A 25,986-nucleotide genomic window follows, 5' to 3' on the forward strand; every position below is an offset into this window, starting at 1 on the left:
AGAGGTGGGGTTTTGCTATGTTGCCCAGGCAGGTCTTAAACTTCTGAGGCTCAAATGATCCTCCCACCTCAGCCTCCCAAAGTGCTGGGATAACAGGCGTGAACCACCACACCCAGCTAAAATTGTTTTTAAAAATCTTTTTCTTGAGTTTTGGGAGTTTTTATGTGTTAGGGATACCAGTCCCTTATGAGGTATATAATTAGCAAGTAGTTTCTCCCACTCTGTGACTGTGACCTTTCTTTTTTTGAGGCACGGTCTCACTCTGTTACTCAAGTTGGAGTGCAGTGGTGTGATCATGGCTCACTGCAACCTGGAACTCCTAGGCTCAAGGGCTCCTCCCACCTCAGCCTCCCAAGTAGCTGGGTCTACAGGTGTGTTATTGTGGCAGGGTTAATGTTTTAAATTTTTTGTAGAGATAATGTCTCTACAAAAGACACCATCTTTGTTGCCTAGGCTGGTCTTGAACTCCTGGCTTCAGGGAATCCTCCAGCCTCAGCCTCCCAAAGTGCTGGGATTACAGCATGAGCCACATCCAGCCTATGACTTTTCTTTTTTTCTTTTCTTTTTTTTTTTTTTTTTTTTTTTGAGATGGAGTCTCGCTGTTGCGCAGGCTGGAGTGCAGTGGGGCGATCTCGGCTCACTGCAGGCTCCGCCCCGCGGGGTTCACGCCTTTCTCCTGCCTCAGCCTCCCGAGTAGCTGGGACTACAGGCGCCCGCCACCTCGCCCGGCTAATTTTTTGTATTTTTAGTAGATACGGGGTTTCACCGTGTTAGCCATGATGGTCTCGATCTCCTGACCTCGTGATCCGCCCGCCTCGGCCTCCCAAAGTGCTGGGATTGCAGGCGTGAGCCACCGCGCCGGGCCCCAGCCTATGACTTCTTAATGATGTCTTTGTAGTACAAGAGTTTTTAATTTTAATAAAGTTAACTTTTTTTTTTAATTGTTCAAGCTTTTAGTGCTGTGTCTAAGAACTTGTTGCCAAACCCAAGGTCATAAAGCTGTTCTCTTACGTTTTCTTTTTTTTTTTTTTGAGACGGAGTCTCACTCTGTCACCCAGGCTGGAGTGCAATGGCACGATGTCGGCTCACTGCAACCTCCGCCACCCGGGTTCAAGCGATTCTTCCGCCTCAGCCTGCGGGGTAGCTGGGATTACAGGCGCACGACACCACGTCCTGCTAATTTTTGTGTTTTTGTAGAGAAGGTTTCACCATGTTAGGCTGCTTTACGTTTTCTTTTAGAAGTTTTATATTTTTGGCTCTTATAGTTTGTGATCCATTGAGTTGATTTTATGTACGTATGTATGGTCGCGTTCTTTTCTTTCCTTTTTTTTTTTTTTTGCATATGGATATTCAATTCTCCTAGCTCCATTTAATTTGAAATGATTGGGCAGGTACTTTTGAGCAGTGCAAGTACAGAGCGGCACTGCCAGCAGACTACACGCGGTAGAAAGCCGACCTTGGTGAGCGTGCTGGTGCTCGACAGTGAGCAGAGAAAGGATGGACGATTACGGAGCGCCCTCGTCTCCAGTCACCGCTTTCTGGAAACACCGTCCGCCGGGGCGGAGCTGTTCCGCACCGGAGCGGTACTACGACTCCCAGCATGCACCTCGCAGTCGGCCCTCGGTGGAAGCGGGAACCCAGGCGGACCTGGGGGTGTGGCAGCGAGGAAGGGCCGAGCCACGGACTGTGGGGTCGAAACTCGCTCCCGCCCACCCTTTCTCGAGGCTGTGGCCTCCGCGAGAGCCGAGCGGGCCACACCGCCGGCCGTGCGACTGTCCCAGTCAGACACGGCCCCGGCTTCTAGCCAGCCTAAGTCTGTTTGGGGTTGCTGACTCGTTTCCTCCCCGAGTTTCCCGCGGGAACTAACTTCAAGAGGACCAACCGCAGCCCAGAGCTTCGCAGGCCCGGCCAACCAGAGGCGAGGTTGAGAGCCCGGCGGGCCGCGGGGAGAGAGCGTCCCATCTGTTCTGGAAAGCCTGGGCGGGTGGATTGGGACCCCGAGGGAAGCAGGGGAGCTCGGTGGGGTGCAGAAGTGCCCAGGCCCCTCCCCGCTGGGGTTGGGAGCTTGGGCGGGCCAGCTTCACCCTTCCTAAGTCCGCTTCTGGTCTCCGGGCCCAGCCTCGGCCACCATGTCCCGCCAGACCACCTCTGTGGGCTCCAGCTGCCTGGACCTGTGGAGGGAAAAGAATGACCGGCTCGTTCGACAGGCTAAGGTAACACGGTTGCTGGCACCCTCGGTTTGCAGCCCCAAGATCCCTGAAAGCGGGTTTGCAGTGGATTTACCCCAACCGATGGGGAGGGGCTGAGCGTGACCAAAGAGCCAGAAATGACTGGAGAATGCATCCCTTGCCACTGCTGCAAGGGGAGAAAAAAGGATTGATCCTCAGTGACAACCTCTCCCTCATGTGGCAGGTGGCTCAGAACTCCGGTCTGACTCTGAGGCGACAGCAGTTGGCTCAGGATGCACTGGAAGGGCTCAGAGGGCTCCTCCATAGTCTGCAAGGTAGGCAGGTCCTCCCCAGGATGGTCAGTTCCCCTCTTCCATAGCCAGAGACACATCCGCTCCTGCGTTTCTGGGATCGATATAATTACTCGGGGCAGGGAGTCCTGTTTAAGGCACAGAGGAGACTGGAGTGGAATCATCTTTGTACAGGCAAATCCCTCTCTTCCTTACACACTCACAGAGTGACATTTGAAAAATGGTTTCCAAGATGGTCTGATCTGGATAACTTTTTTGCCCTTTCCAGACTCTCTGTCCAAAGGTTGGGTTCTTTTTTTTAATCCTTAGCTAATTGGCTGGAGGGTGGGTTCTTTATTGTAGCTGTTTTGGTTGGAGTGGGGTGATCTCTGAGTTGGGATTTTATTTGGAGGATCTTCCATGGGGGAGCAGTCTGTAAGACCAACATTGTTGCTCCAGGGCTCCCTGCAGCTGTTCCTGTTCTTCCCTTGGAGCTGACTGTCACCTGCAACTTCATTATCCTGAGGGCAAGCTTGGCCCAGGGTTTCACAGAGGATCAGGCCCAGGATATCCAGCGGAGCCTAGAGAGAGGTGAGGGCCAGAGATTGTCCCTGATTCCCCTGCCAGCTTCAGTCTGGGTTTAAGTTATTGCAGGGAGATGGGAGGATAAACAACATCTGTCACCTCCATGGAGAGAGGTGCCCTTCTCTGTGCTCCTCAGACCAGGTTGAGGTATTATTATTGTGACCTTTGGGGTCCTGCAGGAGAGGAAAGCCAGAGTGTGTGGGGAGATGGAGGATGAGGTGCTACCTCAGCTGTGTGTGTGTCCATGTGTGTGTGTATACTCTACAGTGCTGGAGACACAGGAGCAGCGGGGGCCCAGGTTGGAACAGGGGCTCAGGGAGCTGTGGGACTCTGTCCTTCGTGCTTCCTGCCTTCTGCCAGAGCTGCTGTCTGCCCTGCACCGCCTGGTTGGCCTGCAGGCTGCCCTCTGGTTGAGTGCTGACCGTCTTGGGGACCTGGCCTTGTTACTAGAGACCCTGAATGGCAGCCAGGTAATAGGGAAAGTGACCTGAAGCTGAGGGTCTCCTCCCTCCTTCCTCCTCCTTTCTCTCCAGCTGCAGTAGCATCATCATGTACGGACAGGCGGCTGGGTTGGTGGTCGGAAAACCTGGATTCTCTCTGGGACTCTTGGGTGACCTTGCCCTGGTTGGTCTCTCATTGTGGGGATTCTCTTAGGAGTGTTTTTTAAAAATTGGACAGGCATGGTGGCTCATACCTGTAATCTCAGCACTTTGGGAGGCTGAGGTAGGAGGATCACTTGAACCCAAGAGGTGGAGGCAACAGTGAGTTGTGAGCTATGATCACGCCACTGCACTCCAGCCCTGCAGCCTGGGTGACAGAGGGAGACCCTGTCTCAAAAAAAAAAAAAATAATAATTTTTTTTTTTGGATAGGGATAGGGCTCTTGTGATCTTGCTCAAGTCACCTCTCAGCCTTAGTCTCCTTATTAGTAACTCAAATATGGTCCTTGCCCTGAGTGAGGAGGCACGCTGGAATAGATCATCACTGCCCCAGGTTTTTCTTCCTTTTTTTAATTCTTGCCTCATAGCTATCTATCTCTTAGAATTGGGGGAAACTACAGGCATTATGCATAGCTTCTTGCTTTGTAAGGGTAGCTGAGGCCTGTGTCCTCAAGGATCAAGAGGACCCTTGAGCTCAAGGTCTAGCCAGGATAGATGGAGATAGGAGAAGACGGGGAGGTTGTAGGCTTGGAGCTTCTGGTTGTCCTTCTTTCCCCAGAGTGGAGCCTCTAAGGATCTGCTGTTACTTCTGAAAACTTGGAGTCCCCCAGCTGAGGAATTAGATGCTCCATTGACCCTGCAGGATGCCCAGGGATTGAAGGATGTCCTCCTGACAGCATTTGCCTACCGCCAAGGTCAGCTAGCAACCTGACTCATCTCTTCTTCCTTTAAGTGGTCCTCCAGACTCATGCCCTCTCTCTTGTCCCATTCAGTTCTATGGGCTTCTTAGACCCTTGTTCCCCATCATGACCCCTGCTCTATAGGCCTCTCCAAGCTCACACCCTGATTGTCCTCAGGTCTCCAGGAGCTGATCACAGGGAACCCAGACAAGGCACTAAGCAGCCTTCATGAAGTGGCCTCAGGCCTGTGTCCACGGCCTGTGTTGGTCCAGGTGTACACAGCACTGGGGTCCTGTCACCGTAAGATGGTAAAGACAGTCCTCGGGTGGATTGGGGAAACCACAAGCATTATGTATAGCTTTTTTGCTTTGTAAGGGTAGCTGAGGCCCGTGTCCTCCTATCCCTTTAGGGAAATCCACAGAGAGCACTGTTGTACTTGGTTGCAGCCCTGAAAGAGGGATCAGCCTGGGGTCCTCCACTTCTGGAGGCCTCTAGGCTCTATCAGCAACTGGGGGACACAACAGCAGAGCTGGAGAGTCTGGAGCTGCTAGTTGAGGTAGGGAACTGCCAGGTGAAGATGTGGGGTGGAGGATTCCTGAGGTGCTTGTGATGGAGTGACTTGACTAGTCAAGATCCAAGTATAAGGAAGTATGGCTCCCAAAGATTATAGATACAATTTTTTTCTTTCTCTTTTAGGCCTTGAATGTCCCCTGCAGTTCCAAAGCCCCGCAGTTTCTCATTGAGGTAGAATTACTACTGCCACCACCTGACCTAGCCTCACCCCTTCACTGTGGCACTCAGAGCCAGACCAAGCACATACTAGCAAGCAGGTGCCTACAGACGGGGAGGTGAGGTTCCCCTTGCTCACCTGAGCTTCTCTTCCCACTTCTGATGCCTCCCCTGGGGTGTGACTCTGCTTTTGTTCTTGTGACTTGGGGGATGAATGAGGCAGTGGCAGGACATAGGTCGCCACTCCTCAGCCTCCTACCTTGCTTCTAGACCTGAACTGAGGACTCTTCTCTAAGACATTAACCTTCTCTATCTTTGACACTCTGAAGTCTCTTCCCCAGTCCATTCTATAACTGGGGTAGATCCATACTGAGCCAAAATTGGAGCCCTAAGACCTTCCCTCCCTTTCTCCTCCTCAGGGCCCATGAACATCCATCTGTTAGCTAAGAGAGAACATTCTCAGGACCCTTGCAGGTTCCCTGCTAGGGCCTAGGGTGAGGCTTATGGGCTTTTACTCCTCAGGGCAGGAGACGCTGCAGAGCATTACTTGGACCTGCTGGCCCTGTTGCTGGATAGCTCGGAGCCAAGGGTGGGTGTGTCTTCAAGCTTCTCTGCAATGGGGTAGACGGGTTGGTGTCCCCTTTGAAATACAGCAAGACTGCAATTTTTTGTTTTTTCCTCTATTCTGTCTGTCCAGTCTGGGGGCCCAGGACTCTGCATGGTACCAGAGCCTGGTGAAGAGGTTGGGGATGGTGGCTCATGCCTTTCAAGACACTGCCTCTTCTTCCCACTCCAGTTCTCCCCACCCCCCTCCCCTCCAGGGCCCTGTATGCCTGAGGTGTTTTTGGAGGCAGCGGTAGCACTGATCCAGGCAGGCAGAGCCCAAGATGCCTTGACTCTATGTGAGGAGTTGCTCAGCCGCACATCATCTCTGCTACCCAAGATGTCCCGGCTGTGGGAAGATGCCAGAAAAGGAACCAAGGAACTGCCATACTGCCCACTCTGGGTCTCTGCCACCCACCTGCTTCAGGGCCAGGCCTGGGTTCAACTGGGTGCCCAAAAAGTGGCAATTAGTGAATTTAGCAGGTGAGCCCGGGGTCCTAGAGGGGGTGTGGAGGGATGATTTTCTGATTGGGACCTGAGTTAGTGAGCTCCATGTTCACCTACTCACCCTAGAGTTTCTGAAATTGATTCCTCTTCACCCCTGTTCTGTGTCCTACTTCAGGTGCCTCGAGCTGCTCTTCCGGGCCACACCTGAGGAAAAAGAACAAGGTGATCTAAACTTTCAGTTTTCCTCTTACCTCCTGGAAGTGGTAGTGGTGGAAGCGGGTTCCCTTTAATGTGTCCCAGCCCACCAGGAGACTTAAGAGAAAGGGACTGTGGACACAAGAAGAAATAGAGGAGGATTTGGGGTTTTGGTGACTGTGAGGCTGGGAAGACACTTTTTGACTTTGGGAGTGGTCCCCAGGGGCAGCTTTCAACTGTGAGCAGGGATGTAAGTCAGATGCGGCACTGCAGCAGCTTCGGGCAGCCGCCCTAATTAGTCGTGGACTGGAATGGGTAGCCAGCGGCCAGGATACCAGAGCCTTACAGGACTTCCTCCTCAGTGTGCAGATGTGCCCAGGTATGTATACTTGCATGACATGGGCTATGCATAGATGTGCAAGGACAGAGAGGCCCATGGGAAATACTTGGGCATAAGTGTAAGAGTGGTGTTCTCAGACAGGAGGGGTGATTGGGGTTGTGTTATATATACCTAGGGATATATCCAGCTGTTCAAATATACACAGTGTGTATGCAGGGCTCCCAAGAGTTCCCTGGTTTCCCCGATATCCTCAGACACGAAGACCATGACTCTGCTGTTGTGGGTTGCGCAGGAGTAGGGGGCAGATGATGGACACTGGGATGGGAATGGTTGTGAATGATCTGCCCCCGCTTCCATATGTGAGTGTAGGCAAGATACTTCCTCTCTCTAGGCTCAGTTTCCCTTTTTATAAAACAATGCCTAAGACTATGTCAAGTTCTAAGACTCTGTACTCTGGGCTGGGGCTACAGGTAATCGAGACACTTACTTTCACCTGCTTCAGACTCTGAAGAGGCTAGATCGGAGGGATGAGGCCACTGCACTCTGGTGGAGGCTGGAGGCCCAAACTAAGGGGTCACATGAAGATGCTCTGTGGTGAGGCTCAGGCCTGCTGGCTTGGGGCTGAGGGGCAGTTGGTGTCCTAGAGTCCTTGGACCTATTGTGGGTGGTGAACACTGAAAGCAGGGGTATGGCTGCCCAGCTTTCTGCCAATCTTTCACCCTTAGGCATCATCCTTCTTGCTCTCCAGGTCTCTCCCTCTGTACCTAGAAAGCTATTTGAGCTGGATCCGTCCCTCTGATCGTGATGCCTTCCTTGAAGAATTTCGGACATCTCTGCCAAAGTCTTGTGACCTGTAGTTGCCACGTGTTGAAGAGCTTGAGCTGGGTCCCCAGTGGGCTGTCTCTCTGTGGGGAGGGCTTTCTGCTTCACCATCATTAGGAATGTGACCATTCCTATATAATTCCTGGACTGGTGAGGTTGGTGGTAGGCCTGTGAAATTTGCCCTAGTTACTACCATTCTGGTTTTGGAGGAAACAATCTCTGCCACCACCAAGTCACTGACTTTGCTCGAGGCACCTTTTTTCCTGTTTCTCCTTTTCTGTTGTCGAGTAAAATTTCATATTTATCTCGTCTGCCTACTACATATACTTGCGTGGGAAGGCTTGTGACCGTCTAGTTCAGTGCTAGTTGTCTATGATGCCCTTTCCTGACATCGTCTACCTTATGAACTTGAAGTCTGGGTATGAGGAAAGGGCTACAGGAATCCTTACTTTGGAGGCAGTGGCTTTAGTCCTTCACATTGCCTGAATGCAGAGCCCCAAAGCCCAGGACAGTGACAATGAGTGGAGTTGGGTCTGAAGGGTGGTCTAGATAGGCCTCTCAGGACAAGGGCAGGTACCTGTTACTTAGAGACAGGCAGATTTCTCTCAGAGTGACTCTTCACTCCCTTCCTAATTCCAAATTCTAGAAATTCGACTCGTCTTAGTCAAATGTGTCTGTGTGGGTACAGGGTGAAAGGTGAATTGAGTCAGCATATCACCAACAGCTGCCTGTTGACTACTAACAGGGACCCCTGTTATTTGGGGCCCAAGGATTTTCAAGTCCCAGCATATGCAGTTTTCTTGCTAATTTGGGTTCTACTGAATTGGCTGTGTGTTCTGTGGTTGCCTTTTGACTTCTCTGGATTTGAGTGCCTTATTATAAGGTATTAATATTAATGACGGGAGGAAGAAAGGCACAAGCGCTGAGAAACTGCAAAGGCTGTGGGATTGGGGTTACCAGAGGGTGCAGTGACAATGGGGTAGGAGTGGGGTGCTAGTCAGAAAGTTCAGAGTAGGGGTGGTTGGAGGCAGCGTTGAGAAGGAGCAAGAAGTGTCAGGGTGGTGATGGCGTCTTAGAAGATCTCCAGGTTTTGGGAGAAGATGGGTGTATGGGTTCCCACAATAGGACTAGACTAATACAAGGGTTCAGTCTATTGTGCCACGTTCTTCCAGGAGGATAAACTCCGGAGCCAATGAACTGGAGCCAAGTGGGAGAGTCCGCCTCTGAGGGATTAAAGGGTCTCCTTTCACTAGTCGATCTCGCCCTATTCCTTTCGTTGATTGGCTGAGAATTCCAATCCGTCGAGGAAGCGTAGCGTTGCGGCCAATTGACGTGGCGTTACTAGGCGTGTCGCATCGCTGAGGCGGGAGCCAGGCCGCAAGCGAATTTCCTGATTGGCTGTGATCTGCGGGTTGCTGGGGAGAGGCGCGGAGAGGCGGGCGAGAGTCCGCAGGACAGGCGCTGATTGGCTGAGGTGGGAGCAGCTTCCCTTCCGATGATTCGGCTCTTCTCGGCTCAGTCTCAGCGAAGCGTCTGCGACCGTCGTTTGAGTCGTCGCTGCCGCTGCCGCTGCCACTGCCACTGCCACCTCGCGGATCAGGAGCCAGTGTTGTTCGCCCGACGCCTCGCTGCCGGTGGGAGGAAGCGAGAGGGAAGCCGCTTGCGGGTTTGTCGCCGCTGCTCGCCCACCGCCTGGGAGAGCCGAGCCCCGGCCCAGTCGGTCGCTTGCCACCGCTCGTAGCCGTTACCCGCGGGCCGCCGGCCGGGAGAGGCGCGCGCCATGGCTTCTGGAGCCGAGTGAGTGTGCGCGCGCCGTTCGCTTGCTGCGGCGGCGCGCACCGGGACCAGCCGCGCAGGGTAGGCCCGGCGGGGCCTGGCCGTGGGCGCGTCAGAGAGGTGGAGACCAGGAAAGAGGGAAGGGAAGCTAGGGGGCGAGTGAGGGGCCGTGGACCCGGCAGGCCCGGCTGGGGCCAGCTGCGCACCCGCGCGCCCCCTAGGCGGGGCTTGCGTTGGGTCCGGGTCGGAGCATGGGCCGGATCGTGCTGTGTCATGCAGGCCCCGGCCCGCCCGATTGGCTCCCTTAGAACGGACGTCTGGGCCTGGCCGGGTCTTCCGGCCCACTCCGCCGGCGCGGCGCCCCGGGGCTTTGGGGCGCCAGTCTGCAGTCCGGCCTACCACCCGCTGAAAGCCTTTGGTCCCCGGAGAGAGCAGGCCCCGCGAGCCCGAGGCCCCAGCCTGGCCCGGTGGGCGTGGACTTTGCGCCATGTGAAGGCCTCAGGAGCTCTGCCACCGAGGCGGAGCCCGGGGTCGGGGAAGGCCCGCCGAGCTCAGGGAAGCTCACAGCCGCCTTTTTGGAGCCGGGTCGGCGGGGCCGGAGGTGGGCATCCTCTGTGTGTGACCTGAGTAGTGAAGGACTGTTAGGGAGAGGGCGAGCCCTACCTTTCGCTTCTGGTCTTCTTACTTTAGGCCTGTTGTTCTTACTAGAAAGTTTGAGCCAGTTTTCCTTAATGTCATGACTCGTGGGTGGGGAGAAAGGAATTTTTCTTTAACATTTTAGGTTCTTGCTAAAGTTGGAATCTCAGTTCGTGTTTTGTGCGCCTTTCCAGATTTCCAGCTTTCGTGGTGTGCAGTTTAGAGTTGCACTAACTCTTCAAAAACACAAACGTGCACGCACCCCTTTCCCCAACCAGCTATATTGCGAAATTATCCGGGCTCTGGGGCTTTCTGACCCCACCTCCATCCTTAGGAAAGCGTTAGATAAAACTTGGCTACCTCAGCCCATTCGATTTAGAATAGAGAGCTTTTAGAGGCTAAAAAAAAAAAACACACACACAGCCAGCCCAAGGAAACTCTATGCAAATTACCTTCCTTCATTGAAGAGATTAGTTTTTTGAGGTGTGTTCCTTTTTCTCAAGTTTCTGAATTCGGATAAAGTATTACTCAGTTGCTTATTTAAAAGAGTCACTTATTCTGAAAGTATTCTTTTGGTTTATGTGCAGTCAGACTTTTATTTTCAAAAGTAAAAATCTAAAATTCTTGGAACCTGGCATCATCAGCTGTTTCTAACCTCTTGGTCACCTTGATGACTCTTAGCTGAACCCCTTCCAAGCCCCGTGGAGTCCCCTGTGCAGTTCTGGAAAGGGATTGACTTATACAGAAGACAATGGAGGATGGCCCCAAAGAGTGTCCAGAACTGCTGCTGGCCCATGGTCAGGCCAAATTCACTCTTTTAGAGATTACCACATCTGATCTCAGTAGGTAGATGGGGAATTAGAGGCTTTATCTTAAGAAAAGGGCATACCACTCATCTCCAGAGCCAGAGTCCGGGATGGTAGGCAGAATGGAGGTTTTCCTAGGATACAGCTTTGAGATTAAAATACAAACTATTGACCGGGCACAGTGGCTCAGGCCTGTAATCCCAGCATTTTGGGAGGCCGAGGCAGGCAGATCACTTGAGGTCAGGAGTTTGAGACCAGCCCGGGCAACATGGAGAAACCCCATCTCTATTAAAATGCAAAAAGTAGCCAGGCATGGTGGTGGTGCACACCTGTAGTCCCAGCCACTCTGGAGGCTGAGGCAGGAGAATCACTTGAACCCAGGGAGGCAGAGATTGCAGTGAGGGAGATCGCGCCACTGCACTCCAGCCTGGGCAACAGAGGGAGACTCTGTTTCAAAAAATAAAAAACTATGGTGACTAGAGGCATCTGGCATTTTATTTTTCTCCAGTCCCAGTTCTATAAGTCAAGCAAGAAGATGGGCAGTCCCTGAAAGAGTATTTTGATGGGACAGGAGTGGGAGAGCTCGTGGGTTTACATTGCTCTCAACTGTCACATTGAGCATGCTTGGCCTCTAGTGTGTTGATAAGCATTGGAAGAGTCTGCCTACTCAGCAGCATTGTGCCTGGAGTGGCAGACTTTTGGAATGGGGGAAGAAAATTTGAGCAGAGGAAACTGTCGTTAGAAACTAGTTTAGAGGCAGTGGTTAAAAATGCAGCCTATGTGTGAGGGTTAGCAGAAGGCCTACCATTTTGTTAGATGAATGGGGTTTGTTTTTCTCTTGGGTGTATCAGGACCCAAAGATGTAAGAACCTCATGGCTTCCTAGCTGAGCACAGCATTTTTCTTTGTCTCTTGCAAATTGTGAGGATATTTCCAATGGGAATACTATTTTGTCTTGTTTTGTTGACTTCAGTATCCCCAGCCCTTAGAACAATGCCTGGTACATAATAGACACTCATGAATTTGTTGAATGAAGAAATTCGTTTTAAAAGTTTATTTTCTTTGCTTCCTTCATTGTCTGGCCTTCCTACTTTGGTTAATGCTTATGTTTTCCTGAGCCTTACTAACACGAGGCCGCTCTTAAAAAAGAGAGAGAGCGCGCTGGGTGCTGTGGCTCACGCCTGTAATCCCAGTACTTTGGGAGGCCGAGGTGGGCAGATCACCTGAGGTCAGGAGTTCGAGACCAGCCTGACCACCTTGGTGAAACCCCATCTCTAGTAAAAATGCAAAATTAGCCAGGTGTGGTGGCACATGCCTGTAATCCCAGCTACTCAGGAGGCTGAGGCAGGAGAATCACTTGAACCCGGGAGTTGGAGGTTGCAGTTAGCTGAGATCGCAGCATTGCATTCCAGCCTGGACAACAAAAGCAAAACTCCATCTCAAAAAAAAAAAAAAAAAAAAAAGAGGGAGAGGGAGCTCGCTGAGTCTAGTAAGTGACAGCTGGAAACGGGCTAGGTAATAAGTTGGTGTCACTGTCTGGTGAATTATCCTAGCTCCTAGGAAATAACACTGAGTGTAGACCCAGTCGACTTTGATTTGGGTGAGAGGGATTTGGATTTGCCCCATGTCTCAGCATTTCTTGGTTTTGATTTTTTGAGCCAACTTTATGGAATTGTGTACTTCTGCAGATATTACTGTGAAGTTCCTTTTGACCTTGAGCCTCTTTCTGGCGGTTTCATGTCTGTTAGTGTTTTTTCCAAATATGATGTTCTTTATGTTTGGCATTCCTTTGGTACTATGGAATGCCCTGGCATCAGTGGGTTTAGCCTATAAGGAGGGTAGCGCCAATGATTCTGCTTCATTGTCCCCAGGCTGGCTTGGTAGAACTTAAGGCCTCCCTGAGCTTCAAGGGAGGTTGTCTGGCTTACTTCATTCCCTTAGTTAGCTTATGCTTTACTCTATACTGTTAATCATGGTGACCATTAATACCATGTGCCAGGTATTATGTTAAGCATTTTACATTCATTATCTGCCTTAAGACAATAAGCCTCTGAGATAAGTATTATATTCCTTCTTTTATGGAGGAGGACATCAAAGTTCAGAGGTTAGGTAACTTGCCCAAGATCACAATTAAGCAGTGGCATAATTGGAATTCAGACCCAATGGGTCTGACTATAGAGTTCCTGCTCTTAACCACTCTTCTGTAAGTCTAAGACTGTTTTTATTTCTCTAATAACTATTCAGCCTCCATTTCTATTATGTCTTCTTCTTAGGCCATTATTTTCTGACCCTGGGGCAGGATCACTCACTTGGGGCCTTATAGCTGGGACACTGATGCTCAAAATACCAGGAGCTGCTGGAATGGGTATTGTAATATGTATGCTAGATACCGCTCCTCGTGACCTTGGCTGCCTTTCCTTCATCTGAGCTTTCTGGTCTAGGGACAGCTTCATCTATTCACTGTTTCTTTCCTAAGTGTGAGTTTTAGACACTGGCGAGGCACTTGGGGCAGGAGTATCTACTGACTCCATTTCCTCCTTCTAGTTCAAAAGGTGATGACCTATCAACAGCCATTCTCAAACAGAAGAACCGTCCCAATCGGTTAATTGTTGATGAAGCCATCAATGAGGACAACAGTGTGGTGTCCTTGTCCCAGGTAAGCTGTGGCCACAGACTAGTCTTTCCTTACTGCACTTACTTGAGGGATTTTCCCAGGTTTCTTTTCTCATTTTTCTTGCAGTGACTGCAGATAGAGTGGGGTTTACTGGGAATCCCAATCTCCAGGGCTGCTGCTTACTCCCCTTCTGCCCAATGACCCAAAGGCCTTAACTTTCTTTCCTCAGCCCAAGATGGATGAATTGCAGTTGTTCCGAGGTGACACAGTGTTGCTGAAAGGAAAGAAGAGACGAGAAGCTGTTTGCATCGTCCTTTCTGATGATACTTGTTCTGATGAGAAGATTCGGATGAATAGAGTTGTTCGGAATAACCTTCGTGTACGCCTAGGGGATGTCATCAGGTGTGTGTGGGGTTTTTGGCTTCACAGGGATGGGAGGCCAGAGATAGCCTGCATTACAGGCAGGACCCATGTATTACAGGCAGGACCAAGTTCTTGGCACCTGTGGATGCAGGAAGCCTCCTGGTCATGGGAAGACTTATGCTTCAGGGTTGTCTTTAGGTTTTGGTTCTGCCTTCCTGGGACTTCAAAATCCATTTCTGCAGGTCCCTTGAGACAAATTGGCGTTCCTGTAACTTTCTTGATGGCTTTATTTTTTCCTACTAGAGGTGTAATTTATCATACTTACAGCCTGGCTTAGGATAGCACTCGAGGGTGTGTGTGTATATGCCAAATAATCTCCTCACTACTCTCACTAGTATGTCTAATTAATGGCTTGCGTTGGGGTTGGAATGAGGTGGGGGTATGGGCATGGAAGGTGAGCTGCTAGCAGGTCTTTTAAGCCCCTAAGTTAACCCGGGAGGGAGGAATAGTTGGAGCCAGACCTAGGATAGCTCTCAATGTGAGTGATTTTGCTTGTTCTTGCATAATTTTAGGCAAGAGGTTACCCCATCTTGGAGTCATCTCTAGCCACTCCTACCCAACCAACCATCACCTGGCCAGGATCATCTCAGGCTTTTGATTCTTTTTAATGGAGTCTAAGTTTCATGTAGCTTTCTTCTTGGGAGTGCTTAGTCACTTCCTCAAGGTGTTCTGACCACCTGGCTGAGATAATTTTGTTTTTTTCACTTCTGTTTCACTGACCCTGACAGTTGTTAGCTTAAGACCTTCCCTTGTAATATTGGGTCACCAGTATTAGCTAGAAGGGGATCATCCTTGGATATCTCCCTGAAGACCCTGCATGTGTTTGTGGGGTTTCTAAATGTGTGGCTCTTGATTTTGGCTCACTGATTAGGAGTGAGTGGGGCTGTTCCTTCGCCCTCACTTCCACCCTGTTCTCCTTCCTCTCTTTGCCTAAAGCCATCCTGCCTTTTCTTTTTCACTTACTATCAGCTATCTGTGCCAGGCCCTTTTGGACACCCAGTGCTTGGGCCCGAAGTGTGGTTGGTAATATGGAGTCTGCTTGTCATCCTCAGCATCCAGCCATGCCCTGATGTGAAGTACGGCAAACGTATCCATGTGCTGCCCATTGATGACACGGTGGAAGGCATTACTGGTAATCTCTTTGAGGTATACCTTAAACCGTACTTCCTGGAAGCGTATCGACCCATCCGGAAAGGTGAGAGCTAATTCTGAGCTTAAGGATTATTGACTGTAGGGAATAAACCTTGGAATATCTTTATCTCATTTTCTTTTTCTTTTTCTTTTTTTTAAATCTTTTATGCTTTTCCTCTGTATTTATTTATTTATTTTTTAAGAGATGGGGTCAGCTGGGCACCGTGGCTCACACCTATAATCCCAGCAATTTGGGAGGCTGAGGCGGGTGGATCACTTGAGGCCAGGAGTTTGAGACCAGCCTGGCCAACATGGCGAAACCCCATCGCGGGCACCTGTAATCCCAGCTACCTGGGAGGCTGAGGCATGAGAATTGCTTGAACCCAAGAGGTGGAGGTTGCAGTGAGCCAAGATCGGGCCACAGTACTGCAGCCTGGGTGACAGAGCAAGACTCTGTCTCAAAAAAAAAAAAAAAGAGACAGGGTCTCACTATGATGCCCAGGCTGGTCTCAAACTGCTGGGCTCAAGTGATCCACCTGCCATGGCCTCCCAAAGTGCTGGGATTACAGGCATGAGCCATCAAGCCTAGTCTCATTTTCTTTTCTTTTTTTTTTTGAGACGGAGTCTCGCGCTGTCCCCCAGGCTGGAGCGCAATGGTGCAATCTCGGCTCATTGCAACCTCCGCCTCCTGGGTTCAAGCAATTCTCCTGCCTCAGCCTCCCAAGTAGCTGGGATTACAGGCGTCTGCCATCACGCCCGGCTAATTTTTGTGTTTTTAGTAGAGACGGGGTTTCACCATGTTGGTCAGGCTCGTCTCGAACTCTTGACCTCAGGTGAGCCACTGTGCCCAGCCGCTAGACTCATTTTCATATCTTTGTATACACACACATGCAAACCCTGCACACATATTCATATGTCTTACCCCCTTTCTTTCCTCCATCCTTCCCTTGCTCCATCTCTCCCCTTCTCTGTTCCAGGAGAGTAAGCTATCTTTGTGGATCTCTGAAGGAGAAGGTGGTCCATTTTGGCTGGGTCAGGGTCCAGAGTGCACAGTTCTACCATTGGTGGTTGTAGTGAAAACTTGGGCTACCTATATGGCAGAAGTCAGAACTTGATGGGCTTCTGACGTGTCAGGTTTTGTTCACTGACCTCTTGTCAGAGGGACTCTTCACAGTTTACCTTTCTCGTCTTGCCTGCTGCTTATTAAGACAGGTGGGGTGGAGTTGGGGAGAGATAGGGCAATATCTAATGAAGGGCACTATCTAATGAGCTTGGCATTTTGACCCCAGGGTCTGATGAGTTCTCACTTTGTTTTGTAGTTGACACCTCTAACTGTGCTTGTACTGTTTGCTCTCTCAGGAGACATTTTTCTTGTCCGTGGCGGGATGCGTGCTGTGGAGTTCAAAGTGGTGGAAACAGATCCTAGCCCTTATTGCATTGTTGCTCCAGACACAGTGATCCACTGCGAAGGGGAGCCTATCAAACGAGAGGTGAGTTTTCTCCCTGATTCCAGTATCCGATTTTATGATTACTCAGTGTGGCATCACGTGGTAACTGTCAGGACTGGGTGCTCGGCCGGCTGCGGTGGCTAACACCTGTAATCCCAGTACTTTGGGAGACTGAGGTGGGCAGATCACTTGAGGTCAGGTGTTCAAGACCAGCCTGGGCAACATGGTGAAACCCCATCTCTACTAAAAATACAAAAATTAGCCAGGCATGGTGGTGCACATCTGTAATCCCAGCTACTCAGGAGGCTGAGGCAGGAGAATCAGTTGAACCTAGGAGTCGGAGGTTGCAGTGAGCTGAGATTGTGCCACTGCACTCCAGGCTGGGTGACAGAGTGAGACTCTGTCTCAAAAAAGAAAAAGACTGGGTGTTCTTTGGAGAACTAACCATCCTTCAGGGATGAGAAACCTGCCAGCTATTCATTTCTGGGCCTAATTGTTTCTTGGATTTACCTAATGCCAGGAATTTCAAAAAACTAGACTGAACCCAAAATATATAAGTGATTGAAATCATTTTTGAAGTAAAGCTGTTGGTGGCTTCAGGCCTCTGCCCATTCCCAGGGTTTCCAGCTTCAGATTTTAGAGACCCCTTCTCAGTAAGACTACGAGTAATGTGAGAGGCAAGGACTGTGCTAGAAATCTTTGCCTTGGGATTTTTGTAGTTGTTCTTTGAGGCCGGATCCCTTTAGAGGAGAATCTTTTTTAAATTTAATTTAATTTTTAATGAGATGGAGTCTTGCTGTATTGCCCAGGAACTCCTGGACTCAAGCATTCCTCCCACCCCTGCCTCCCAAAGTGCTGGGATTACAGATGTGAGCCACCATGCCGGGTTGAGAATCTTCTTATACAGTAGGTTTTTGCACACTAGGTAGTGGAATGATTTAGAGAAACTCAGCTTTTGCTGATATAATATTCTTGCCTTCTCCTTTCTTTATCTCCTCCATATTCAGGATGAGGAAGAGTCCTTGAATGAAGTAGGGTATGATGACATTGGTGGCTGCAGGAAGCAGCTAGCTCAGATAAAGGAGATGGTGGAACTGCCCCTGAGACATCCTGCCCTCTTTAAGGCAATTGGTGTGAAGGTGAGCATCCTGGGCCCTGGAATCAAGTCTAAAGTGGTGCCAATGTCTAATCCTGTCCCAATGTCTAATCCTGGGACTGTTTTCATGCATGGCTTTCATTATTGCCTTGGATTAGAGGGGCAATAACGTATCCTTTAGTTTACCTAAGGCTCTAAATTCATTAGAGCTGATGGTCTAAAACCAGAGTAGGCTAATCAAATTGTCTGTTGTGTGCGTGTGCGCACAAAACACACACACATATATATATGGGTTTTTCTTTACAACTCTTAGAATATAAAAGCCATTCTTGTATCAATGGACCCTGTAAAAACAAATCTCACCATAGTTTGCCAGCCTGTCTAGAGCAACGTCACCCAGTAGAAGTAAGGAAGTTAAGGAAATTTTCAGAGTGTTAAAGGGTTCTGAGTCTAAAACATTTGACTATTGGTCTAGAGTGTAGCTTCTCAATCTTTTCCTAGTGGGAAAGTGTTTCCATGGAACACACTGAAGATGAAGTTACTCATTTTCCTAGTGGGTGGCACACAAATAATTTCATTTTCTATGTGGACAGTTTACATGTTCTGCTTGTGGATGAGGCCATAGAAAGGGTAGTGTCGAAGAAGAAAAATGATGATTGTAAGGAACAGCATTCCAGTGTGATAAATTCTGGAGGGCATGATTACTGGAGTGAATGATCCTCTGGCAATGAAGAAAATAGACTTTGCTCTCTTAAATGGCTTAGCCAGTCTTTGGCCCTTGGTCTGTCTAAAATTGAGCCCTTAGTGTAATGGCCTCTTGCCTTTCCCTAGTCGTGTATCTTCAAACCCATTTGGACTACAGTTTCTCTGCCCTTAGTCTCCTATGCAAGTTGCAATCATAAATGTTGCTCACTTTCTAGCAGTATTTTCCCTGCTAGTAATAGAAATGAGTGTGACCTAAAGTAATCGTCTTCTTAGCATTTACTGCTGAGGGCTTATTCTTAATATTGTCAGGGTTGAAGCCTGATTCTCACCCTCTCTGGAGCCCTAGTCAAGCCATTTTAGGGTTTGGGAGAAGGTGGGAACCTAATCACACTCTGCATTGGTCCACAGCCTCCTAGAGGAATCCTGCTTTACGGACCTCCTGGAACAGGAAAGACCCTGATTGCTCGAGCTGTAGCAAATGAGACTGGAGCCTTCTTCTTCTTGATCAATGGTAAGATATTTGGTTCATCTTATGTCTAGCTAGACCCAATTTTGAACTGGGCTTATGAGCTGGAGCACTTATGAACACATCCTTTTTGCACCCATGCCCTCCTTCACGTTTATAGCATATTTCTTATGCTGGGGTATGTTACAGACAGATGAGCAATAAAGGGAAGATATTTTACATTGGTGCTCCCTGTCCTGCCCCCTTTGAGAAAGATTGTGGACAGACTGCAGAGCGGGAGCAAGCTAGAATGAGAAATCAAAGGGTGAATGGTTAGTGATTTGAGAGGGTTTGGGGAAAATGAACTTTGATCACTGGCTGTTGGAAAATGCTATTTAGTGGTGTGCCATCTGGTGTGCCATCTCTCCTGCTCTGGCCAGAGGTCGTAGAGCATTTGCTGTCATCTTTACAGTTCAACTGTGAGAAGAGTATAGTGAGTCCCTGGGCTTCTCTCCAGCCTTGCCTGGTGGCTGTCCTGGGATAATGGCTGGTAGAGGATGTGAGAAGTAGGCAGAGGTTACCACCTTCTCACCCAGGACCTGTCTCTGGGCCAAACAAGCAAGATAACTGATTTTTGGGAGGAATTGGGAAGGACGATCATTTTCTTATTGTCTCCATTCTGTATCCTTTCAGGTCCTGAGATCATGAGCAAATTGGCTGGTGAGTCTGAGAGCAACCTTCGTAAAGCCTTTGAGGAGGCTGAGAAGAATGCTCCTGCCATCATCTTCATTGATGAGCTGGATGCCATCGCTCCCAAAAGAGAGAAAGTAGGAGCTTACCTGAGGGGATAGAGGGGGGTTGAAAGGCCCTGACTTCACTTCTGACCAGACATCCTGTTCTGGCAGACTCATGGCGAGGTGGAGCGGCGCATTGTATCACAGTTGTTGACCCTCATGGATGGCCTAAAGCAGAGAGCACATGTGATTGTTATGGCAGCAACCAACAGACCCAACAGCATTGACCCAGCTCTACGGCGATTTGGTAAGGACTCCAGATACTTTTGACCCTGTCCTTGCTTAGGTCCTACTTCTCTCCTTCATCTAAGTCACCTAATCCTCTTGAAGCCCTTCACAGTGATTGGGTCCAGGAGTCTTTTTCCTTTATCCTACGTCCTGTCTAGAGTGACCAACCACCCTGGTTTTCCTGAGACTGAAAGGTTTCCCAGAGCTTGAGACTTTTTCAGTGCTGACATTAGGACAATCCTGTGCTGGCTGAGACGGTTGGTCACCCTAGGCCTGTCTCTTACCTCTGGACTAGAAATGAGCCCTGTTTATGTTTGTGTACTGTCCCACAGGTCGCTTTGACAGGGAGGTAGATATTGGAATTCCTGATGCTACAGGACGCTTAGAGATTCTTCAGATCCATACCAAGAACATGAAGCTGGCAGATGATGTGGACCTGGAACAGGTGAAGTGATGATGAGGGCTGACCAGGCGTTACAATGTCTCTAGGCAGTTGCTGGGAACTGGCTAGAGACATAAGGTTAAGATGTGAGGAGATGGGTTTTGATTTCTGGACAGGGGAAAGGAAGTAATCTGAGATTGAATCCAGGAAATTGGAGTTGGCATTTTTCATAGTTGACGCTGCATTTAGAGTAAATCAGAATTGTTGGAGCAGCCTTATTTCTAGGTCCCAAGTCCAGAATTAAGTACTTAAAACCCAGCCCATAAAGGTATTGCTAGTATATATTCAAGGAAATGAGAGGACCCAGGGATAGCAGTCAGGGGGAGGATTCTATTGTCTCTGAGCCTCCTGCAGCAGCTGGGTCTTTGAGGCAGCGTAGTAAGTAGATCTTTCTCTGCAGGTAGCCAATGAGACTCACGGGCATGTGGGTGCTGACTTAGCAGCCCTGTGCTCAGAGGCTGCTCTGCAAGCCATCCGCAAGAAGATGGATCTCATTGACCTAGAGGATGAGACCATTGATGCCGAGGTCATGAACTCTCTAGCAGTTACTATGGATGACTTCCGGGTAAGGACCACATCCGTGCCTCAGGTACACACATACGTGCTTTGACCCCTCCCTTGGTAAGTCTCATCCCCAGTTTTCCCTCGTTTTCTAGTGGGCCTTGAGCCAGAGTAACCCATCAGCACTGCGGGAAACCGTGGTAGAGGTGCCACAGGTAACCTGGGAAGACATCGGGGGCCTAGAGGATGTCAAACGTGAGCTACAGGAGCTGGTCCAGGTAGGGCAACTTGGTCCAGGGTGAGTCACTGCCTCAGTACATTGTAATTGACCTGGGTGATCTCAGGGTGTCAACACATTTGCTGCAAGAGTTGTGAGAGCACGACTTAGGAACCTACTGTTCTTAGGTTTGAGGCACTAAGGAGTCTTCTTCTAGAGAACCTGGATCTGATACCATTGGATACACCATGAAATAATGGAGGGGATGCTTCTGTTTAGTTAGGTTTCTTTCAAAATGTGGAGGTAGCCTTGAACCCTCTTTCCTTTTCCTCCTAGTATCCTGTGGAGCACCCAGACAAATTCCTGAAGTTTGGCATGACACCCTCCAAGGGAGTTCTGTTCTATGGACCTCCTGGCTGTGGGAAAACTTTGTTGGCCAAAGCCATTGCTAATGAATGCCAGGCCAACTTCATCTCCATCAAGGGTCCTGAGCTTCTCACCATGTGGTTTGGGGAGTCTGAGGCCAATGTCAGAGAAATCTTTGACAAGGTGAGCTACAATAGGCTGAACTATGTATTGATTTGCCTGAGGGCAAGGAATAGAGGCTGTTTTTCTTTAAGAGGGTTGAAACATTCTTATTGCTGGCTGCTCAGCTGCACAGTAAGTCACTTGATTTTCTTTCTGAGGTCTGAGAGACCTAGTGTTATGTTTTTTTTCCTCTCTCTCTCTCTTGCGACAGGGTCTGGCTCTGTTGCCCAGGTTGGAGGGCAGTGGTACAGTCATGGCTCACTGTAACCTTGAAACCTCGGCTTAAGCAATTCTCCTACTTCAGCCTCCTGAGTAGCTGGGACTATAGGCATGCGTCTCCACAACTGGCTAATTTTTTATTTTTTGTAGAGACGAAGTCTCAGTATGTTGCCCATGCCGGTTTTGGATTTCTGGCCTCAAGTGATCCTCCCACCTTGGCCTCCCAAAGTGCTGGGAATACAGGTGTGAGCCACCACGTTTGCCTAGAGACATCTAGTTTTGTTGTTAGTGCTTGAATCAATCCATTCCTCCTACAGGCCCGCCAAGCTGCCCCCTGTGTGCTATTCTTTGATGAGCTGGATTCGATTGCCAAGGCTCGTGGAGGTAACATTGGAGATGGTGGTGGGGCTGCTGACCGAGTCATCAACCAGATCCTGACAGAAATGGATGGCATGTCCACAAAAAAAAATGTGTTCATCATTGGCGCTACCAACCGGCCTGATATCATTGATCCTGCCATCCTCAGACCTGGCCGTCTTGATCAGCTCATCTACATCCCACTTCCTGATGAGAAGTCCCGTGTTGCCATCCTCAAGGCTAACCTGCGCAAGTCCCCAGTTGCCAAGGCAGGTGCAAGATCATGGGCTGTGGGAGACTTGCATGAGTCCTCAGGCTGGTACGGAGTGCTCTTTAGTTTCTGGATGAGATTCCACTGGGGTTAGGGTTGGTCTAAAGGGAAGGTAGAATTTTTGAGGATATCAAGATAATCTAGAATCAGGAATAAAATGGGGTGGCCAAAGAAGGGGCAAACTGTAGTTGGGAGTGCTTGGGTAGCCCAAAGATCTGTGTATCTCGAGAGGAGAGGCTAAATGCTAAGGTACCTCTGCTGCTTCTTTTAGGATGTGGACTTGGAGTTCCTGGCTAAAATGACTAATGGCTTCTCTGGAGCTGACCTGACAGAGATTTGCCAGCGTGCTTGCAAGCTGGCCATCCGTGAATCCATCGAGAGTGAGATTAGGCGAGAACGAGAGAGGCAGACAAACCCATCAGCCATGGTGAGTCTGCATCCTTTCCCCAGATGTGCCAATCATGGGGAGCCAGGCAACAGCCGCCACCATGCCCTGGAGTTGAGAGTAGAAGCTATTGGAAAGATTATCTAACTGAGAAGAATTTTAATAGGGCATCAAAGATAAAGAATGCTGAAGTGAATCCATTCAATTTGGAATAAGGCCGAGAAGAGATGGGCAGGCTCCATTCTCAGTCTGAACCAAGCTCCATGAGGGAAATCAAAGTATGAGAGTGCAGCAAACACAGCAAGGTTTTTGTTGTTGTTGTTGTTGTTGTTTTGAGACGAAGTCTCACTCTGTTGCCCACACTGGAGTGCAGTGGCACGATCTTGGCTCACTGCAACTTCTGCCTCCCAGGTTCAAGCGATTCTCCTGCCTCAGCCTCCCGAGTAGCTGGGACTACAGGCACATGCCACCATGTCCGGCTAGTTTTTTGTATTTTTTTTTAGTAGAAATGTGGTTTCACCATGTTAGCCAGAATGGTCTCGATCTCCTGACCTTGTGATGTGCCCACCTCGGCCTCCCAAAGTGCTGGGATTACAGGCGTGAGCCACAGAGCAAGGTTTTGAGCTGAGATGAGACTCATATACTTATCCCTGATGGTTGGGGAAGGGATAGGGTCCACAGACCTCCCAAAATGAAAAGGCAAATTCATGTGTGTGTAAGCTCCATAAAGGTAAGATCTGTGTCATCTCACTTGTTTTCCACTATGTCTTGTGTTACCCTTAATTAATTCATTAAGTTCCAAACATGGGACTTAATGAGCAAATAAATGGCTTTCTTTCCCTTTTGAAGGGTCTGTGACATCCGTTCTCTCTCCCATAAAAGCTTAAAAACTACTGATGAACTAATCCTAGGAGGTAGTCACATAAATCACAGCAATTGGCCTCTCAATGGAAGAGATAGGTTTTGAGCTGGGCTGTGAAGAGAGTAGAATTTGAATAAAGGGAATAAGCAGCCCAAATAATGTGCTCTAGTAGTAGGATTGCAATCATTGGGAAACCCTGGGTAGATTTAAGAGTATATATGTCACTGGAAGTGAGACCGCTAGGTAGGATGTAATCCAAATGTGGTAAGCACTGAAAGCCGTTGGCATTTCCTTTTAAAGTATTAAGGTTTATTAAGGTATGATATAAATACAATAAAATTCACTCTTTTTATATACCATTTCCGTGCTTTTTGACAAATGTATGTAAGTTCTATAACTACTACCACAGTTGAGACTTAAAATTTCTACTATCTCAAAAAGTTTCCTTAGCCACTTCAGTCAGCATCTCTCCTCCTTAAGCCCCATCACTGATGTGATTTCTGTCCCTACAGTTTTCCCTTTTCCAGAGTGCATTGACAAGTTTTTAAGCAGAGCAGTGACTCAATTTTAGGAAGCATGGCCTAGCATCTTACCTCAGGTTGGATTAGAAGGGCAAGGAGACCAATAAACTGCAGTAATGGGAGGCTTGGGATGAAATCCAGGCTGGGCTTTAACTAGCCCTAGTGATCTGTGTTTACCAACTATAGGAGGTAGAAGAGGATGATCCAGTGCCTGAGATCCGTCGAGATCACTTTGAAGAAGCCATGCGCTTTGCGCGCCGTTCTGTCAGTGACAATGACATTCGGAAGTATGAGATGTTCGCCCAGACCCTTCAGCAGAGTCGGGGCTTTGGCAGCTTCAGGTAAGTTGGTTGGGAGCATCAGACAGTGCTTAAGTTACTTTGGGGACCTACACCAAAAGGGATGGGAGTCCTAAGGAAGCTAGAGGGGTAGTTGTGGAAATCTTACACAGGCCCTGTCCTAACCCTCTTTTTTGGCTTTGCTCTTGTACACAGATTCCCTTCAGGGAACCAGGGTGGAGCTGGCCCCAGTCAGGGCAGTGGAGGCGGCACAGGTGGCAGTGTATACACAGAAGACAATGATGATGACCTGTATGGCTAAGTGGTGGTCAGCGTGCAGTGAGCTGGCCTGCCTGGACCTTGTTCCCTGGGGGTGGGGGCGCTTGCCCAGGAGAGGGACCAGGGGTGCGCCCACAGCCTGCTCCATTCTTCAGTCTGAACAGTTCAGCTACAGTCTGACTCTGGACAGGGGGTTTCTGTTGCAAAAATACAAAACAAAAGCGATAAAATAAAAGCGATTTTCATTTGGTAGGCGGAGAGTGAATTACCAACAGGGAATTGGGCCTTGGGCCTATGCCATTTCTGTTGTAGTTTGGGGCAGTGCAGGGGACCTGTGTGGGGTGTGAACCAAGGCACTACGGCCACCTGCCACAGTAAAGCATCTGCACTTGACTCAATGCTGCCCGAGCCCTCCCTTCCCCCTATCCAACCTGGGTAGGTGGGTAGGGGCCACAGTTGCTGGATGTTTATATAGAGAGTAGGTTGACTTATTTTACATGCTTTTGAGTTAATGTTGGAAAACTAATCACAAGCAGTTTCTAAACCAAAAAATGACATGTTGTAAAAGGACAATAAACGTTGGGTCAAAATGGAGCCTGAGTCCTGGGCCCTGTGCCTGCTTCTTTTCCTGGGAACAGCCTTGGGCTACCCACCACTCCCAAGACATTCTTCCAAATGTGAAATCCTGGAAGTAAGATTGCACCTTCTTCCTCTCCTGATCAACATCGGTATGATGTCTCCTGTTGCCTCACCCTGTGTCTGCAGTATCACTGGATAGGACCGGTGGAAAGGGAGCAGCCTGACAGAGCTCCAAATGTGGAGAATATGGCATCCCTCCACCTATATTTGATGTGGACGGTAAGGCTAGGCCTGCAGGATCCCTTATCCTGACCAAAGACTGTGTTGGGGTGCCATTTGAAAATCGCAGGGTTGCAAAAGAATACAATCTTACTTGCAGGTGGATATTCTCTATACTCTCTTTTAATGCATCTAAAAATCCGAAACATCCCCTGGTTGGTGATCACTTACAGTTGTGTCCACCTTTATTTTATGTACTTTGATTAAAAAAAAAAAACAAACTTTTTGTTAATATAAAATTTTAGTATTGAATTTTGTTTTTTTCCAAACAGAAAATAGACTATCCTCTTCAACAGTAATCACTTAGTGCTTCTAGGATCAGTACAGTGATGCCTTATCCAGAGAGAGAGTAGTGCAGAGAAAATAAATTACTAAATTAAATATATGTTGATTGGCTTTGGGACATAATCTCAAAAGACAGTCCTGAACACCGTAATTTTGAATAAAATACTGTAATCTCCAAAGATCAAAATCCCTAAAGTCTAAAATTCTGAAAATCACAATCCCAAAAGGTCAAAATCCCAAAATACAATTCTGGAAGAAATACTAAACATTCTTCGAAAATTTACTTACATTTTTAAAAGTGTATTTATTTGAGAAACAACACAACAGAACGTTTCATAGGCCACTACACGATAAAATAGGGAATA

General features: G+C 48.9%; 2 protein-coding genes across 8 annotated transcripts; both read left to right on the plus strand.

Moving 5' to 3' along the window:
• Positions 1 to 1,609: 1,609 nt before the first annotated feature.
• FANCG (FA complementation group G) lies at positions 1,610 to 7,821 on the plus strand. Of its 3 annotated transcripts, none has more exons than XM_019033365.4 (15): positions 1,610 to 1,923; positions 2,119 to 2,213; positions 2,413 to 2,503; positions 2,918 to 3,049; positions 3,311 to 3,513; positions 4,261 to 4,396; positions 4,559 to 4,689; positions 4,791 to 4,937; positions 5,078 to 5,229; positions 5,633 to 5,699; positions 5,907 to 6,196; positions 6,336 to 6,382; positions 6,579 to 6,734; positions 7,166 to 7,289; positions 7,444 to 7,821. In XM_019033365.4, exons 2-15 carry the CDS (start codon positions 2,130 to 2,132, stop codon positions 7,550 to 7,552), a joined length of 1,869 nt encoding a protein of 622 aa, XP_018888910.3. In that variant the 5' UTR covers positions 1,610 to 1,923; positions 2,119 to 2,129; the 3' UTR covers positions 7,553 to 7,821. The 3 variants fall into 3 exon arrangements, with proteins under 3 accessions (XP_018888910.3, XP_055207597.1, XP_055207599.1); XM_055351622.2 differs by having other exon boundaries at positions 1,834 to 1,923; positions 5,078 to 5,211; XM_055351624.2 differs by lacking the exons at positions 1,610 to 1,923; positions 7,166 to 7,289 and having other exon boundaries at positions 2,130 to 2,213.
• Positions 7,822 to 9,167: 1,346 nt separating this feature from the next.
• On the plus strand, positions 9,168 to 25,072 carry VCP (valosin containing protein). Of its 5 annotated transcripts, none has more exons than XM_004047981.5 (17): positions 9,168 to 9,314; positions 13,279 to 13,390; positions 13,578 to 13,750; positions 14,824 to 14,966; positions 16,262 to 16,392; positions 17,358 to 17,489; positions 18,560 to 18,662; positions 19,290 to 19,423; positions 19,502 to 19,637; positions 19,951 to 20,063; positions 20,461 to 20,625; positions 20,717 to 20,839; positions 21,115 to 21,327; positions 21,843 to 22,151; positions 22,425 to 22,580; positions 24,108 to 24,262; positions 24,416 to 25,072. In XM_004047981.5, the coding sequence occupies exons 1-17, from the start codon at positions 9,298 to 9,300 to the stop codon at positions 24,519 to 24,521; spliced, it is 2,421 nt and encodes an 806-aa protein (XP_004048029.1). In that variant the 5' UTR covers positions 9,168 to 9,297; the 3' UTR covers positions 24,522 to 25,072. The 5 variants fall into 5 exon arrangements, 3 of the variants coding, with proteins under 3 accessions (XP_004048029.1, XP_063552334.1, XP_018888909.1); XM_063696264.1 differs by lacking the exon at positions 9,168 to 9,314 and adding an exon at positions 9,356 to 9,374; XM_019033364.3 differs by lacking the exon at positions 9,168 to 9,314 and adding an exon at positions 9,610 to 9,894.
• The last annotated feature ends 914 nt before the right edge of the window (positions 25,073 to 25,986 follow it).

Source organism: Gorilla gorilla, chromosome 13 (genome assembly GCF_029281585.2).
Source record: "Gorilla gorilla gorilla isolate KB3781 chromosome 13, NHGRI_mGorGor1-v2.1_pri, whole genome shotgun sequence".
NCBI lineage: Eukaryota > Metazoa > Chordata > Mammalia > Primates > Hominidae > Gorilla > Gorilla gorilla.